We start from the raw sequence: 16974 nt of genomic DNA on the forward strand, positions 1-16974 counted from the left end.
TCCCGGCCGCAGGGGGCGCTGTGCGCCGCACGCCGCTCTGCTCACGTGACGCGCCACTGACACGCGCTCCGGAAGCCGGCAGCGCTGCCTCGCTCTGCTTCCCGCAGGCCTTGGCCACCCCCCCCGCTCTCAGCCAACCAAAGCGCTCGCCTGCGGCCGCGGCACGGCGCAGCCCCCGCGCATCCCCCGCCCGCTGCCGGGAGCGCAGGCGCTCCTCACTGGCTGCGGGCCCCGCGGGGAGGAGCGAGGAGAGGGGAGGGCGGGCAAAAGCGGCGCGGCAGCGCGGGCTGCCTGGTGGGAGCGCACCTGCGGGTGGGGCGGGAGCGTGGGGATGCCGTGGGTGGAGCAGCGGAGGTAGCCCGTGGGCAGCGGCAATCCATGTGCGAACCTTGCTCGGGGTGGGAGCCGCTCTCCCTTCTGTGCCCGCCCCCAGCGCCCTGCGCCTACCCGCGGCGGCCGCGTCTCCGCCCCGGGCTGTGCCCGCACCTGGGCCGCGCCCGCCGTTGCCAAGAGGATGGCAGTGCAGCCGGCCCTGGAGGCGTGTGCCTGTGCCTCGGCAGTGGGAGACGACTGCGAAGAGATGAACTGCAGGAAGGTGGCTCTCATCACCGGCATCACCGGACAGGTAACGCGGGGAGGCTCCGCTTTGGTCTGGGCTTTCTGCTCCCGGGGCCCCGGGTCCTGCCGAGCTATCGGGGAGAGCCCGGCTGTGAGCCGCCTGCGGGCAGCCGCGACTGAGGCCGTGCGTGAAGTGGCGGCGGGGGGCTGCCGGGCGCGTTCGTGTGCAGGCAGCCGCCGCTGTGCTTGTTGGGCGCGTCCCGAAGGGTGCGCTCGCAGCCCCTGTCGCACCTTGTAACGGAACTCCGTGCCCTGTTCCCGCTTGCTTGGCAGCTGCCGCCACCGGCTCCGTAGCGTGCAGGAGCTCCCGGCTGGGTCAGGGACAGCAGGCAGCCCCGCTAACGGGCTGCTCTGAACTCGCTCGGGCTGGCCTTCCGGGCGCTGGAGTGGTTCCACTGAGTGTGTGTGAAGGGTAAAATAGCTCTATAGCTCAGATTTGGGCTGCCTTGTGGTAACCTGTACCGGGAACTGGTGAGGAATCTGCTGAGCCTGTACAGCGGTGAGGTGTGAAGTGTCAGAGAAGAGCTACACCTGTGTGAAACCGGTCAAGGACAGTTTGAGACCCTTGTTTCTGACGGGCAGAAGTGGTGAAAGCACCAGTACAGGTGTGAGGCAGCCCGCAGCTGGGCTTGGTCTGACCTGACTTGTCCCTCAGAGAGTTGTTATCAGCTGTTTCTTTGCCATGTCGGGCAGTCTCACATTTGCAGTCATTACCTGCTTTATACCCAGACCTGTATGGCGATAAAAGGCATTTCCCCAGGCTGCTAGTTTTGCATTTATGTGTGTTCATTGCAGTCTGATTCTTTTGGCTGTATTACTCATAGGGATAATGGTGCTTCCAAAGTCCTGATGCTTTGTGCAGGAGGTGCAGGATCAAGGTGGCGTGGAAAAAAGAATCAGTTTCCGTTGGTTCAGCTTGTGCCATGTGAAAGAGGAAGTGCTGGTGGTGAGTTAACCTGGTGAGCCCTGTAGGAGTGTTGGTGCATGCAGCACAAAGCTTTTGCTGCTGCACTCCCAACAGGCAGGTCAGGTAGTTGGTTGAAGTGTCTGTCAGCACAGAGGTCTGCATTGTTATGTCTTTGTTAGCAAGTAGGTGCTGAATGAACCTGAGCATGTTTAGTTGCTTTTGAAGAACACCTTATTTGTGTTGCAGGTGTTGCCCTCTGCTTGAAAGAAACTACTCTTTGTGCATTGCTTATCTCTTGAAACATGCTGAGTGACTTCTGCTCCCAGAAGTTGGTTGGTATATCCTGTTCAGTAGGTAATGTTATGTAGTAACCATTGATATTACTCTTAGAATCCCAGTGGAAAAGATGGTTTCATGTGTGGCTTGTATTTAATAAATGACCGCTTCATACATGGCAGAACTTCTTCCTCTCCAACTACTACTTGGCCTGGTGTGCTTGCAGATCCACTTGAGGTGGTGGTATGGGTTGTTTGGAAAGGTAGGAGTGCTGTGGAAAAAGTACATGTAAAACCAGACTCTTTCTCTCTGAGACAGTGTTGCTCAGTGTTCTTATAGTAGAAGAGCTATCTGGCTTCTTGTGAAGGAGTCAGTCCACAGACAATATGGTGTGGTAGTGGCTTTCATCTGTTTTCCAAGAGAGCCTACACTATGCTTTGAATGTTCACCTGCTATTCGTGTTTTAGCCCATTATGTCTGCTGTCACATGTCCTTGCAACACATTTTGGGGGTGCCCCTCCTCTTTCCCTCAGTAGCAGCTGTCTGCCAACAGCAAGCTGAGAAAACACTTCCAAGGGGCTCTCTGACAAGGATGTATAACTGTTTGAGAAGAGGAAATACTAATCATCTCTGTATACCAACGTACTTGTTTGGTGGTTATTTGTATTGAGAGCACAGTCAAAGCTTTCCCAGGACTACTTTAGGTTGTGTGAACAGAGTTCCAGTTTGTTGACAGAATTATATTTCTCTTCATCAAAGACTGTTAGAAACCTGTAGCTCCTTCAGTACTACCTCATATTTTTCTCTGTTTTCAAAGTAAGCTTTCCATCTTAATTTATCATTTGTCAGCACATTGTCCAGCACTGAAACATGAGTGGAGAGACAGCTAGTAAAAGCCTAGGATAGCTGAAGCCAGTGAGGTTAGGGGATCTTAGTGAAAACTGGACCAACTCTTGGCTTAGGATGGAATTTTTATGTTGTGGTTTTGGGGTGCTGTAGTCCTCTATCACTTTGAGATGTGCCGCCAGGAATCAAAGCAACTCGCTGTGTACTTGTTCCTCACCCCTCTTTCACTGCTTTTCTTTGTTTTTACATAATAGCTTTTGATTTATTTGGAGAGGCCTCCCCCAGAAATGGTAGGGAGCTCTGTATTCTACTTCTTATACAAGAATAGATGAACTTGCATGTCCCATCTGCTTTTAAACTTAATTACCATCTGCAAAATGTACATGTGTTGAAGTGGAAGTTCAAGTTCAGGCTTTGTCTTTCCTGGATAGTTAATTATTGAGCCAAGGAGTCATTCTGTTTCCCATTCCTCCTTCAAGCTAGTACTTCTTCAAGGTGAAAGATAAATGAATGGATCCCTGCAGATTGAGGAAGGCACACAACAGAGCTAGGTGGTAAACTTTACCTGCTTAAACTGTGCTCTTGCTGCAGAACATTTCTCCTAAAAGGCAGCTGGCACAATTGTCTACTGTGGAGAACCCCCATTTACTTGCTTGTGGTTGGTGTTCTCAGAGAGTGTTTGCTGACCTAAGGCCCTCTAGTGCCTGGTTACTGGAATGAGGGCAGGTGGGAGGTAAGTGTTGACCTGATCAGGCTGTGGCAATTTTAGGCAAAATTGAAGTTGTGTTTTTCTCTGTGGAGAGCTCTTGGGTCAAGCAAGGTGCTGCTTGAACTGCAGCAACCCTTCATGACTTGAGATGATGCCATGGCAAGTGTGCTTGATCGTAGTTTTGAAGTCAGACAGCTTGCTTTATCTTTCTGTATGGCAATGATCATCTGGATTTTCCATCTTTTCCACAGACAAAAGGTGAGATTTAGGTTCTGCTGTGGTGGGGATAGCTGATCTGAAGTAGGGCCGTATTTTGAGGATGGGGCAGTTGATGGATGCTGCAGCTTTTAACCGAGACATGTCATGGAGATAGAGCACAAGTTTAACTTTAGATTTATGGACATCTGGTGGGACTTGTAAGACTTTACAGTTTGCCAGAAGAGGATGGTCTGTTTGCACAAGTTCTGTACAGTGAGTGACTGGATGCTTGTGCCATGTGCCACTTTACTGTACCAGTTAAAACCAGCTTATATGTTTTGCTTTTTGTTTAGACGCAAGTTGTTGCAAGGATAAGTCTTGGTGAGGTTGAATATGTTGCTGATAAAAAGGTGGGTTTGTGACCTTTGGCCACAAAGGAAGAACAGGAGGAGTTTGCCATGTGCATGGTGAAGGCACAAAGGAAAGCAGATTTCATAATTGCAGGGTGGGAACTCAAACAGCATTCTAGCTGCCAGGGCTGTACCTTGGTCTCCATGAAATCAAAGCAGATGAACTGCTAGAAATCCTGCATTTACCCGTGACATTGCAGCAAAATCAGTCTCTTTCTGCTACTTGTATTGTTAAGAGACTGTGTAGGCTGTTGTATGCTCCTTGGCAGCGTTGAGGTTTCCCTTATCTCTGGTCTCACACCACAGCAGCGGGACAGACAGTGCTTCACTGTTTTGATGAAGTGATTTTCAGTGAGGCAGTCTCTGTGGTGGGATGGGTAAAATATTTCTGGAGTGTTGCATAGGTATTGGTCTGCTGTTTGAGTAATGCATGGTACTTTATCCAAGGAAAAGCATTTTAAAGAAGCAAGCCTGCGGTGTACATTAGTTTGTGGGTTTGGTTGGTGGTTTTTTTTAACAAAACTAGAATGTGATTCTTAATAGAAGAGTTTCCACAGTGCAAAATAGATATGCTGGACTTCTTAGACTTTGCTTCTGTAAAAATGGCATTTTTTGGACCAATGCTAGTATAACTGGCATATATAATTCAAGATCTTCATGTCTGGTCTCTTTTCTGTGGAAGCTACTAAAGCAGTACTTTTTGGCCCCACTGTTCTTTAGGTACTGTGATTAAGTGTCTGTTAAAGGTACATTTTAGTAGCTTTCTGGAAAACTTGATTGAACTGCAATCAGTTTGTATTTCTGTTCAGGTGCTTGTAAAGCTGGTGAAATATCAAGGAATACTCTGTCTGTGTCTAACTGAGGTTCTATGTTGACTTTTCCCCTTCAGTGACTGGATTATGAGCAATGAATAATGTCTATCCTGTGTCTGTTGCTGTCCCAATTTACTTGGAGAGACAGTAAGGTGAGAGTTGGCAGACTGAGATCATTCAAAGTTCAGTCCTGAATGAAGAGTTGAATTGTCAGTACATGGCTAGAGACTGTTGTAGATGAAGAAAGCAGTTGGGTTCATACCTTGAACTTTTGCAACAGCTTCTGCCTGGCTTTGGGAATGAGGGAACAATTTCTCTTGAATTTGTCCTCAAATTCAGATGCTCTTTGGCAAAATGTAGCAGTGTCAGAAGTGTCAACCAAACCCCAAGTTAGCATAGTGACAACTGATGAGTGTGCACGCAGACACGCGAGAACATTCTCTGTAGCTGGTTGCAGGTAGAATATGGTGTTTGCCTCTACCTTTCTGGTGTCAGTTCAGTGGGTTCTCATAGCTTGGTCACACACCAACCTTCCCATGCACATGTGGACTGCAAATTTTGTGTGGGGGTTAAGAGTTCATGGTTTGAGAAAGGCTGTGACCATCAAGAAGGGGAAAACAATACTGACAAAGGAGGACTTGCTGTTGTGAATTGAGTTTAAGTTGGTTTTTGGCTGATGAGAATGACATCAAGTGGGAAAAACTACCATTAATTAAAGAAAGTGACTTACTGCTTTGGTCTTTTTGGTATTTTAGATGCGAAGAGCTAGTGTGGAGTGTGACTGTAAACCTCTTTGCTCTATAGCTAACAGATCTTTCTTAGAGAAACAAAGACCTGTGAAGGAAGCTGTTAAACAGCTCCTTATGAAAGTTTTCTTTTTAAAGTATCTGTGACCAAGAAATGAGCTGGAAATCTTTGTCATTGGGGAGCATGTGTATAACTGGAAAGCAGATGTAAGAAAATGTTATAGCCTGTTGTGCCAGAGAGAAAACACAGGTGTGCTAGGTGAAGGATGCAATCCAAAGGACTGCTTTTCTGCACGGAAGTAGTAGGCTAATGTTTGCTGAAACTGGTTATAGCTAAATATTAGCATTGCTGCCTTTTCATGAAAACAAATATTGTTGTGGCTTCTGGCTGAAGTTAAATATTAGTATTGCTGCCTTTTAATTTAAGCAAACATTGTCTTGGCAGAAACTAGCTACTCTTTCAATTGCTTTCTCGTCAGTAGCTTGGAGTTGTCCAGAGGGAGGATTTCAGGCATGTTGAACATCCTTTTCTTAGTTGGAGGGTGCAGATAATTTAGGCACAAAAGGAAATGCAAGAAACCATATTTAAGTTTGAGAGAGTGTGGTGTTTGTTTTGGTGATTTCTTTTTTTCTTTTAATTGTTTTGTTTTAAATGAGTGCAGTCAAGCATCTGAACAGGCAGCCTGGAGATGCTGTGAAGCATCTGATCCTGCAGGTATTCAGAACCAAACTGGACATGAACCTGGACAACCTACTGGAGCCAAAGATCTTGGACTAGCTGATTCACTGAGGTCCCTTGCAACATAAACTCTTATGATGCTGGACTTGATGATCTGTGAGGTCTCTTCCAACCTTGGTGATACTGTGAAGTCCTCCATGGTATCAGAGGTTGAACACCTGCAGTTTGTGACTAGATGGTGTAAGCGGTTTGTTGCAAATTGCCAGCAAAGTCTGTTCTCCAGTTGCCTGCTGGAGGGGAGAAGGTTTGGTAGGCTGGCTTAACTGGCAGATGTGAACTCCAGGACCAGTGCAGGCAATCAGTTTCCAATGTATAAGCAGGATATGTACAAGATGTGGATTCAAATACGTAGGAAGCAGCAATGAATGATAAGGTTCTGTATGGTGTGGTGTGTACCTGCTGTGAAAGTAGATAAAATACTAAGAATCCAGGAAAAATAAAACTATAAAGATCACAGTAATGGTGCCAAGATACAAGCCAGCTAAAGGCATGGTAATGCAGTGTGGGTTTCAGAAGCTGACCTTCTCCAGGCAACACTTCTCAAGGACATTTCTGAGAAGAGATAACACAGACCCTTCCTGCTGTGGGTAGTCATGGGAGGCTATTGCTACTACTGTCCAGGCTGACAAAGCAGAGCACAAATGCTGCCATTGCCAGCAGCATGCTACTTGCTTAATCTTGCATTTTTTTTCTATTTGCATGGGTTGTGGTATTTTATGGGTTTCTTTACTTCAGAAAAATTTGTGACTGTCAGTGTAGACAGAACCTGTATTTTCTAAATTTTCAGAGTTGAAGCATCCTCTTCTCTATGTACCTACAGCCAGTTCAAACTGAAAAGAAAATTCCTTGTTAAAGAATTTTCCTATGACTTCATCTTCTCCCACTAAGTTTTGGTCTTTTTTTCTCCTCTGTCTTTCAGATCCTTTTGGCTGTTGAGCTTTCTGCACAAGGGAGTCAGTTTCTTATCAGATAGGTAGCTATGCAGAAGGACAAGGAAAATGGAGTGCTTAAACCTGCTGATGGCCTGTGTGAAGAACACATCGAAAGTTACCACTGATCCCTGTAATCAAGGAAGCGGAATAGAAAGTTTTCCAGTGCAGTAGTGATACTGGTACTCATCCTAGCAGTGCTTCTGCTGCCCACACCTTCTTTATCTGGGGAGTGCTGAGACTGAATTTCTGTATTTATTTGTGCTTTCCGTTAGTCTGGGATGCAGGAGATGCTTTTTCTCTCTTGACAACTTCTATCAAGTTCATCTCAGGTTCTTTAGACTTTTGGATCTGGTGAGCATCTGTACTTACAAACTTTCCCACTCTGCTCCTCCTGCACTAGTGCAGCACAGCTGACTTAATTTGGAAAGCAAGGTTTCTGTGAAGCACCAGATGAAAAAGGTCATGAGAGCAGGCCAGCAGCATGGTAGATGTTGAATTCCTTCTCAAAGTTGTGTGCACTCACTTGCTCTGAATCTCTTGCTATTCTGGTTGGTTTTTAGCCAAATGAGCAAAATAAAGGATATTTTTCTTACTATTTTTGTCACCTGTTTCTTTCTTATTCCTTGATTGCTTTTTCAGGATCTCAGCTAAGGAATTACTTTGGGTGATATGTATGTGAACTGGGGGTGCAGTCATATCCAAACTTCTATGATCTCACCTCCTATAGCTTATCTTAGAATCAGCCAGGTTGGAAGAAACCTCCAAGATCATCTAATCCAATCCATCACCCAGCCCTGTCCAATCAACAAGATGTTCTCTCCAGTCTCCTCTGACTGTTGCTGTCGAGTCCCTATAGCTTGTTCTGTTCCCAGGGCATGCACAAACTTAACAGTAACTGTAATAACGTCTGCCAAAGAAGTTGATGTCAACTAGCTTAGCATTTGTCACATGGGGTTTTTACATGTGTCATTGAGGAAATGAGCTTCCTTATATGCAATGTAGATGTTGTAACAATCTTTATTCACAAATACAAAATAGTTTACCTAAGGCAGGCTTCCTTCTCCAGGAGTATTTCTTGTCTTTTTTTTTAATGAGAAACGCTACTTTTCTTTGTAACTCAGTGTCATCTGACAGTAAGCAAGTTAAGCCTAAGGAGTTTATGACCTATTTGCAGTTAGTTCAGTAGTAGTAAGTACCATTGAAGAGCTTTTGATACTGTATCCCAAGACACTTCTGCTGTGTTGACAGTACAGTCTGCATTGTACAGTCAAATTGGTCAGAAGTTGCAACACCTTTGTAATCATGCTCAGGTAAGTGCATCCAAACAGGTATGTTAGCCACAAAAACATACTTGCATTGACTGTGAAATGCCACAGATCTTGTCTTTTTGTGCAGAGTTTTCAAGCAGATGAACTAGCTTCTGCTGCATTTGCCATGCTTGAACACCTATGAAATATCAGGAGGAAAACCTGATTGTTCTATAGTAAGGTAGTCAAATTTCCTGGCAGCTTTCTACAGGACTTTGCTTTAGCTGTCATCTGACCTGTTGCTGCTTGTACATCCTTCTCAAAGGAGAATTCTTACAGCCTGTGGTGAAATCTAATGCAGAAGGAAAATAAATCTGCCATGTTAAATGTTTAGTTGAGTGTTTTTGCTATGATAATATCTCTGCTGCATATCTGACACCTGCACTGTTATTAAGTAAATACCTCCTGGCCTTTTTGACTCTTCCAAGTTCCTGTGGAGATGATGACCTTTGACTGTTAGGTGTATCACATACCAATATCTAAAGCTCCACCTTCCAGGACAGTGCTGAAACAATGTAATAAGAGATACTGTCAGGTCTTGTGTACTTATGGGCACCTTGAAGTACTCTCTCACTGTACTGCAGTAAAAGCCTTAAGTCACCCAAGCCTTTCCAAAACAGAACATGTAACAACTTAAAAGGGTGAACAGTCCTTTTACCTGTATCTGGTAGTGCCTGAATCTCTGCAGAGGAAGCTTGAACATGTTTACCATTTATGAATGGGAATAAGCCTTTCCCAAAGCATGTAGAATGTTGTGTGTGTGTGTATGTGTATGAAACCCAGAGAGGCAGAGAACGCTACTTTCTGCACCTATGCATACCAGTTTCTGGTTTTGATGCTTCTAGTTTGATATGCTACAGCCCTTTGAGTGTCGACGTCCTCTCAACCTGTCTATTTCTGTTGATGCTGTTCTGGAGCTGGGAAGCAACATTAGAGCTGTTGCAGCTGCTCCATAATAAATTGCTGGCACCCTATCATGAGGTGTGCTTATTTTGACTGTTTTTTTTCCTAGCATGTGTTTCATGTGTGCAGGAATTTTTCAGGTGCATTAGCAGCAGCTGTCTGTGACGCTGACCCATAGCTTCCTCCTGACTGTGGTTTCCCTTTTAGAACTGTAAGGAACAGCCCCTCTTATCATTGGCTGCTAGTTGGTGTCCTTAGCTTTTTTAGTGCTGATACTGCTCCCTGAAAAAAACAAATGCTGTTATGGAATAGGTTTGCTTTTGAAATGCAGAAATTCCTGGCTATGCTTTCTGGATTTTGTGCAACTGAATAATTGTGGTTTTGATGTTAGTGTAACTTCTCCCACAATTACTCAGTAGTCTGTCAGTGTTTTCCTGCCAAAATTTAGCATGTTGTTTGCCTTGGATTAAAATGCTGCAGAAATCCTACAAGGTGCACAGTGTGAAAGGGATGCTGAGCTCTTCAGTCCTGCATGCAAAATACTATGTTTGTCCACGTTTGAAGTGGCTTTCTGAGATGTCTGTGTTCTGTGGGAATACTTAAGAAGACACAGTCCAGAAGCTTCTTTGCTGGTGCTTGTTTGGCCATTACTGATCAAGTGTTGCTCTGTGGAAGCCTCAACATGATCTGTACCAGCAGAACTTAACAGCCTCTTGATTTAGAAGTTGTTTGGGGTGTTTTCCCTCAAGAAAAAGTGCCCAGTTGTCCTAACTTGCTGCATTTGTAACCAAGACAAAACCACAGTGTTGGCTGGTCCTGATATCTCAGTGTGGCCCAGAGGATCTGTACCACCACACAAATCACTGCCTGCCTCCTGAGCACCATCTGCACCCCCACTGCAGCTATGTCATCACTGCTGACTTCTCCATCCCTAACCCTCTAGGCTTTTTGCTTGAGGGACTGTCTGGTGTGGCTGTTTTTCATTTTGTGTGGCCTTAGTCACGTGCCTTATACTGCTTTTCATAATGTGTGCACTGTGACTTTGTTAAACCACACTTCCAGCCAAAAATGTAATGCTTTTGCTTCTGAAATTGTGGAGAGTGGAAGTATTTTTGTCTACTGGTTCACTGTGCCTGTGGCATTTCAGTATAAGTTGATGACTGTCTGTGTTCCCCTGGTAAAACCTCCCTATAACGACTTAGAAGTACTGGCACCTACTGTATGACCTCTGTTCTGGGGAACAGGATGAGGCTAATTTATAGCCCTGCATGGTAGGAAAAGGATAGCCAAAAATCCCATTAAAGAGGGAGTCTTTTGAAGGAAGTATGAGCCCACATTGCCTATGAAGGTCAGAAATCTTGAGAATGATTCAGTATGCTGAGTGAAATAATGCTACCAGTTTGACTCTGGCCAGTTCTGGGCTTTCACTGGAGGTAGTTTTGATGATTTTTTTTAAATGATTTTTTTTTTCCTTAAAATTGCCTTCATTGAGAAATAACTTGAACTGATGAGAATGACATTGCCTAGTTATCAATAAAATTTGTATAAAAAACCCCCAAACCTCAACAACCACCACCTTTCAGTAAGGCTTACAAGATTGCTCTTAATAGTCCAGGTAGTTACCATTGGTTTAATATTTTGTGTTGCCAGTTTTCCCTCTGGCATGTTAGGACTGAGGGAAGGGCTCAGATCTGCAATGTTTTTCAGGTGCATTTGCATCTAGATCTTTCTAGTTTGACATGTTCCTTTGATTATCTTGATGAGAAGGTTGCATTTTAATATGGGATAGGGGGAAGAGAGGTAGAAAAGGCCAGCAGAGAAAACTGCTCTTGTTTCTGTCTTTACACTAGATCTGTGCTGCCTTGGGCATTATATATTTGAAAGAAACACAGATGTGTTTGCATGTTTGTGTGGGAATCAGATTATTAAAATTCAGTGTTTAGTTAAATGATCTTAATCAATATAAGAGCTAAGACAGGACAGCTTTTCCACACTGAAGCAGTCAAGGGTACTCAGTCTGTAATGTTTATCATAGCAAAACTCTGCAGCTAAACAGAATAACATCCAGATCATCAGAATATACAGGGAGGAGGTTCTGTTGTGTTCTGGTTCTGCTTGTGGTTTGACTCTACCTTTCAGTTAAAAGATGCTCTTCTAGTGAAGGACCTCTTCAGTAATATACCCCAACACATTTTTTTTATGCTGATCTGGGACAGGTGTGGGTCCCAGGCCAGCATAAATGGGGCTTTTCACTTTGCACATGGACAGGCCTACTCAGTTGCTACTTGGTATTTACAGATTTCCTTGCTTGAAGAATCTCAAATGGTGCCTCTTCAAATACAGGTTGAGGGAAGTTCCTTTCTTGTCCCACTTCCCCCTCGTGCCTTTCTGTCTTAGTGAGGTCACACTTAGAGTGTGAATTGGGCTCCCCAGTTCAAGAGGGACAGGGAACTACTGGGGAGGGTCCAGTGGAAGGCAATGAGGATGGAGGATCTCTCTTAGAAGGAGAGACTAAGAGAACTGGGGCTCTCTAGCTGGGAAAAGAGAAAACTAGGAGAGCATCTTATCAATGCATATAAATATCTGAAAAGTGAACGTCCTGAGGATGGGGCTGCACTCTTTTCAGTGGTGCTCAGTGATAGGGCAAGAGGCAATGGGCACAAACTAGAACACAGGAGATTTCAGTTCAGCATAAGGAGAAACTTATTTTGTGGATCACTGGACCAGGCTTCCCAGAAAGGTTGTGGAGTCTCCTTCTCTTGAGACTTCCAAAACCTGCCTGGATGTTGCAATTCTCTGCAACCTGATACAGGTGTACCTATATTAGCAGGGGGCTTGGACTAGAGAATCTCCAGAGGTCCCTTCCAAACCCTACCATTCTCTAATTCTCTGATAAATCTCTTAATGCTGTCTGTGTTTAAGCAGGTGGTGTGACTTTGTATTAGCACAAGGTTTCACTGGCACCTCAAATTCTTGGGCAACATGTGCCAAAACGAAATCACACACTCTTCTTTCTCAGTTCCTTGTGCTCTACCAAGTTTCTGTCTTGCAGCTTTTATCAAACAGTCTTTTAAAGTGTAGTCCTATTTGGCAGGGGTTATATCCAAAAAAAGACTTGCAAATTCTGTATCTTACTATCTGGAGGTTCTGTACTAAAATAAGAGTTGGCTCTTGCCTTTTACCCAATGAAAACAAACTGTAGGGTACAGGAGCAATCCGTCTGCTCCTGCTGAAAGCCTTTTTTACAGCTGTATGTTAAAATCAGGAAAATCAAACTGCTCACACAGCCTCAACTATAGTGCCACAAGTAGCCTGGTTTTGTTTTTGTGGTACAGTTTCATTTGTGCTATGAATAGGTGGCTCCTTGCAGGTGTTGCTGTGTAACTCTTGGAAGACAACAATTAGTAAATTTAATTGTGTTAATTCCAGGATTAATTTTTGCAGGGAGATCTTTTGACTCTTTTGAGGGTTTTGGTCATAAAAATCCATATGTTGAAAATGTTCATTATTTTTAGTTATTTCAGTGCAACTTTGTGCAATGGAGGGGAAAGGCAGAAAGAGAAACTGACTCATTAGTAATTGTGGGCAGCTTCACTCGTCTGATGTTTTGTTCAGTCTCCTCAGAAAGAACATGAATCTCTGGGTTTTACTGGTGTGCTGCAGCATTACCCTTGCTGAGGATAATAGCAGGTGTAGTCAAATTGTGAAGAAGAGCCTGCATGCTTCTGTTTCAGATCCACTGGAAACCTGAGTGCAGTAGAGTGAGGCTTCCTGCATCTGCTGCTGGGTATAGGTATGGCCATCCCATGCTTTGAGCAGAGTGGGTGATGGCAGACTCCTCTTTCAGGGCTTTCTACTGCTCTTTTTTGGGACTGGTGTATGTGTTGGAGTTAGGAAGACAAACGGGTGACTACTGAATGTGAATCTGGAAGAGCTGAGGTGGCTGTAGCCACTTGTTGGACAGCTTGGAGAAGCTGCCATTCCTGCCTGGATTGAACTGTAACGCCTGTTCTTGTGTATGGTTGTTGTTAAGCCTCATTTAAACTAGCTGAGGATTACTGTGTTGCCTCTGCCAGGGGGTGCTAGCTAATGTAGTAATGCACCAGGACATTGTTATCTTGACCTTGGGTAAACAACTGAGAAACTCCAAGGAGTGCTGTGGGTCTGGACACTTGTGAGAGGACCTCATTGGGTGCCTAGGCATCATGGTGGTGAAGTTTGAAGAGTTCTGATGGGTTGACGGTGCAGCAGCAGTGCTCTGCCTATTCCACAGCTGCCATCTTCCCTCTTCTGTTTTGAGTCATCAGAGGAACTGATGGCTAACCTTAAAGCTGATGTAAGATTCACAGTTTGAATGGGAAGGGAGGAAAAACTCCCCCCTGAGCAGTCCTCTTTACAGATAGGGACTTACAAAGTATGTGTCTTTTTAAGCAAGGTTCCACTGTGTCACAGCTGGCACACTGCATCATGACATAGCACTAGGTAATGAGCAAAGCACTTCATGATACTTCTGTCTGCCCTACACTGGGACTTTGTAAGTTGCCAGTTTATTCCCAGACTTGAGTTTCTCAGCTGCTCAACAAGAGCCACAAAGATGCTCAAGAACATATCGTTCCTTTCTGTTACTGAGTTTGTGTTGTCCAGATGTGCAGTGATTTGCACTCTGTTTCCACATGCAAGGGGCTGGGGAACTGTTGCATCCAGGAGCAGTGTCAGGTGGAGTTAAGGTGTCTAAGCAGAAGGCTGTTCTTCTTGAAAGTATATTTGAAGCCAGAAGTTGAATGAAAGTGAACTATTGAGAAGTTTTATGTAAGTCTTAGATGTCTGGATATAAAATAAGTTTTAGAAGGTACATACAGCCTTCTTGAGAAATGTTGGGCTCTGATGAAGGACACTGTGTGTTTCTGGGTTTGGGGCTTTTTTTTGTGTGTGGTTGTTTGGTTTTTTGATTAAAAAGTATTTTTGCTTTGATTATTGTGGAAAATACGTGTTATAAAGAGTCTACCTATGTTTCAACAAGGAGAAAATTCAGTTTCATTCCTCTCTTTCCTTTCTTTTTCAAGAAGGGATTCTTTTCTTGCTAAAACCCAGTAGCTTGCTGCTGTTTCTGAACTAGTTAAAACCAAAACAGATGCTGTTTGTCACAATTCAAGTGGCAGGACTCTGTAAGTGCTGCAGTGATAACCTGCCTCCTGGTGTATTATGTCTTTGTGCTGCAGCACAATGGCCATAATCTTATGTGTTTGGGTTCTCTGTAGTGACCTTCCCAATTCTGAACCTAAATGTCTGGGAAATATTGGATTTCTCCCAAGACCAATCTGAAGTGCTCTTTGTAAAATGATGTTTTCCCATCAAATGGGTTCTAAGAAAATCACAGTTCTGGAACAAAAGTAGTAATTTTAAATGCATACAGAAATTAGCAACACTGTAATCAGAATAAATTCCTCTGTAACCATAAAGGGCAGAAGTCTACAATATAGGATTATTTTTGTATGAAATGGGTCATTAAACTTAGCATGCTGTTGCAGTTGAGTGAGAAATAAATAGTTTGTATTTACAAATGTGGTTTAATGAATAAAACTACTGTGTGGGTTTAAAAAATGTTAGATAAAGGAGTTTCTGATGTATATGTTCTTTGCTTGGAAGCAAGAAGCACTGCTCTCCTTAGATGCTTAGATGGGGAGGTGAATTTTCTTTTACTGAAGAGTAGGATAGTGGTTAAATCCCAGGACATGAAATGTCAATTGGCTGCTTTACAACAGTTACAGAGGTGTTTATATTGCATGATTCCTCGTGTGCAGAGGCTGTGTGTCTAATGAGCCCCTTCCCTCCCCAGCAGCAGTGCTCTCCCAGTTAGACGTGCAAACATAGAATCATAGAATCAACCAGGTTGGAAGAGACCTCCAAGATCATCCAGTCCAACCTAGCACCCAGCCCTAGCCAATCAACCAGACCATGGCACTAAGTGCCTCATCCAGGCTTTTCTTGAAGACCCCCAGGGACGGTGCCTCCACCTCCCTGGGCAGCCCATTCCAATGGGAAATCACTCTCTCTGTGAAGAACTTCCTCCTAACATCCAGCCTATACCTACTCTGGCACAACTTGAGACTGTGTCCCCTTGTTCTATTGCTGGTTGCCTGGGAGAAGAGGCCACCCCCCACCTGGCTGCCTCCACAACGCCTGCCTGTGGCTTGCTGATGGGAAGTGTTGGATGTGCTTTACAAGGAACTGGTTAAAGCTAATCCTGCTTTTTTGGTGGTGATTATGTAGATAGGAGACTATATTTTATGTGCTGGAGTCCTGCTCTGGGATTCAAAATCTGCCTGCTGAAGGATTTTTACTTAGATGCAATCAACCAGCACTACAGGATTTTCTTTTTCTGTGTTGTTACTGAATATTCCTTTCAACACAGACCTCATTTGGTGCACTTCATACCATTGCTGTCATAGTTAACTGCAGGACAGACAGATGTTTTGGAAATAGTGGCACACTAATGTTCTAACATCCAAATACTATCTGCTTCTAAACATGCCATCTATTAGTTATTAATTGATTTTTGCTATATTAGAAGCAAGCCCAGTGCAGAATCTTATGCAGTTATCCTATGCAGTGTTTACTTAAACTAACTTGCACTGACATTTTTGAAATGTTCTTGGGTGATTTAGACTTAAATATTAGCATAAACTTCTTCAAGCTTCCTGCTCACATGAGAAAAGTTTTCAGATTTAACTTAAACATTAAAATCCAAAGTTGACTAATTTGTTGTGGGGCTATTTGCAGCTTTGCAATCATAGAATCAGTCAGGGTTGGAAGGGACCACAAGGATCACCCAGTTCCAACCCCCCTGCCATGGGCAGGGACACCCTACCCTAGGTCAGGCTGGCCAGAGCCTCATCCAGCCTGGCTTTAAACACCTCCAGGGATGGGGCCTCAACCCTGGACAAGCCATTCCAGGGTCTCACCACTCTCATGCTGGAAAAACTTCTTCGTCACATCCATCCTGATGTGCTTCATTCCCCCTAGTCCTGTCACTCCCTGAGAGCCTGAAAAGTCCTTCCCCAGCTCTTTTGGAGGCCCCCTTCAGATACTTGAAAGGCCACAACATCACAACTTGTTCACTGTGTAAAATGTGTGATCCTGTTTGTACAACTCTGAAATTGTTGGCACCGAGTCTGTGGAACTTCTATTAAATATGAAATTACTGTGTTAGTATTAGCTGCAGTCTTTACTCTGAATCCTTACAAGCAGGTAGAGTTTTTTTCATGAATTGCTACAGACAGCTGTGAGTAATTCTTCTTTTTTGCACCTTTAACTTGTACAGTGTCTCATCAAAAATATTTCTTTACAGAAACAGTGATCAGGCTGCCCAGTGAAGTGGTGGAGTCACCATCCCTGGAGGTGTTCAGAAAACATGTAGACATAGCACTTTGTGACATGGGTTAGTAAGCATGGATGTGTTGGGTTGATGGTTGGACTTGATCTTAGAGGTCTTTTCCAAGATTAATGATTCTATGATAAACACTTAAATTCTTTTGCTTCATTACTTTGCCTAACACATTGTCTAAATCATG

The 16974-nt window shown here is 44.2% G+C and overlaps 1 protein-coding gene across 6 annotated transcripts in view; it reads left to right on the forward strand.

Annotated features, from left to right (window-relative positions):
* The first annotated feature begins 258 nt into the window (after nt 1–258).
* GMDS (GDP-mannose 4,6-dehydratase) overlaps nt 259–16974 on the forward strand; it is a 397493-nt gene continuing 380777 nt past the window's right edge. Inside the window, exons 1-2 of one of the 6 annotated variants that reach the window (XR_010306253.1) lie at nt 535–625; nt 7181–7788. Coding sequence is in view for 5 of the 6 variants with exons in the window: in XM_064161097.1 (XP_064017167.1) it covers nt 515–625 (111 nt within the window). In the remaining variant the exon portion in view is untranslated. Of the gene's footprint in view, nt 626–7180; nt 7789–16974 lie in introns of those variants that run through there. The other 5 variants (XM_064161097.1, XM_064161098.1, XM_064161099.1 and 2 more) reach the window with 5 other exon arrangements.

The sequence above is a fragment of the Pogoniulus pusillus genome, chromosome 21, assembly GCF_015220805.1.
Source record: "Pogoniulus pusillus isolate bPogPus1 chromosome 21, bPogPus1.pri, whole genome shotgun sequence".
In the NCBI taxonomy this organism is placed as follows: Eukaryota; Metazoa; Chordata; class Aves; order Piciformes; family Lybiidae; genus Pogoniulus; species Pogoniulus pusillus.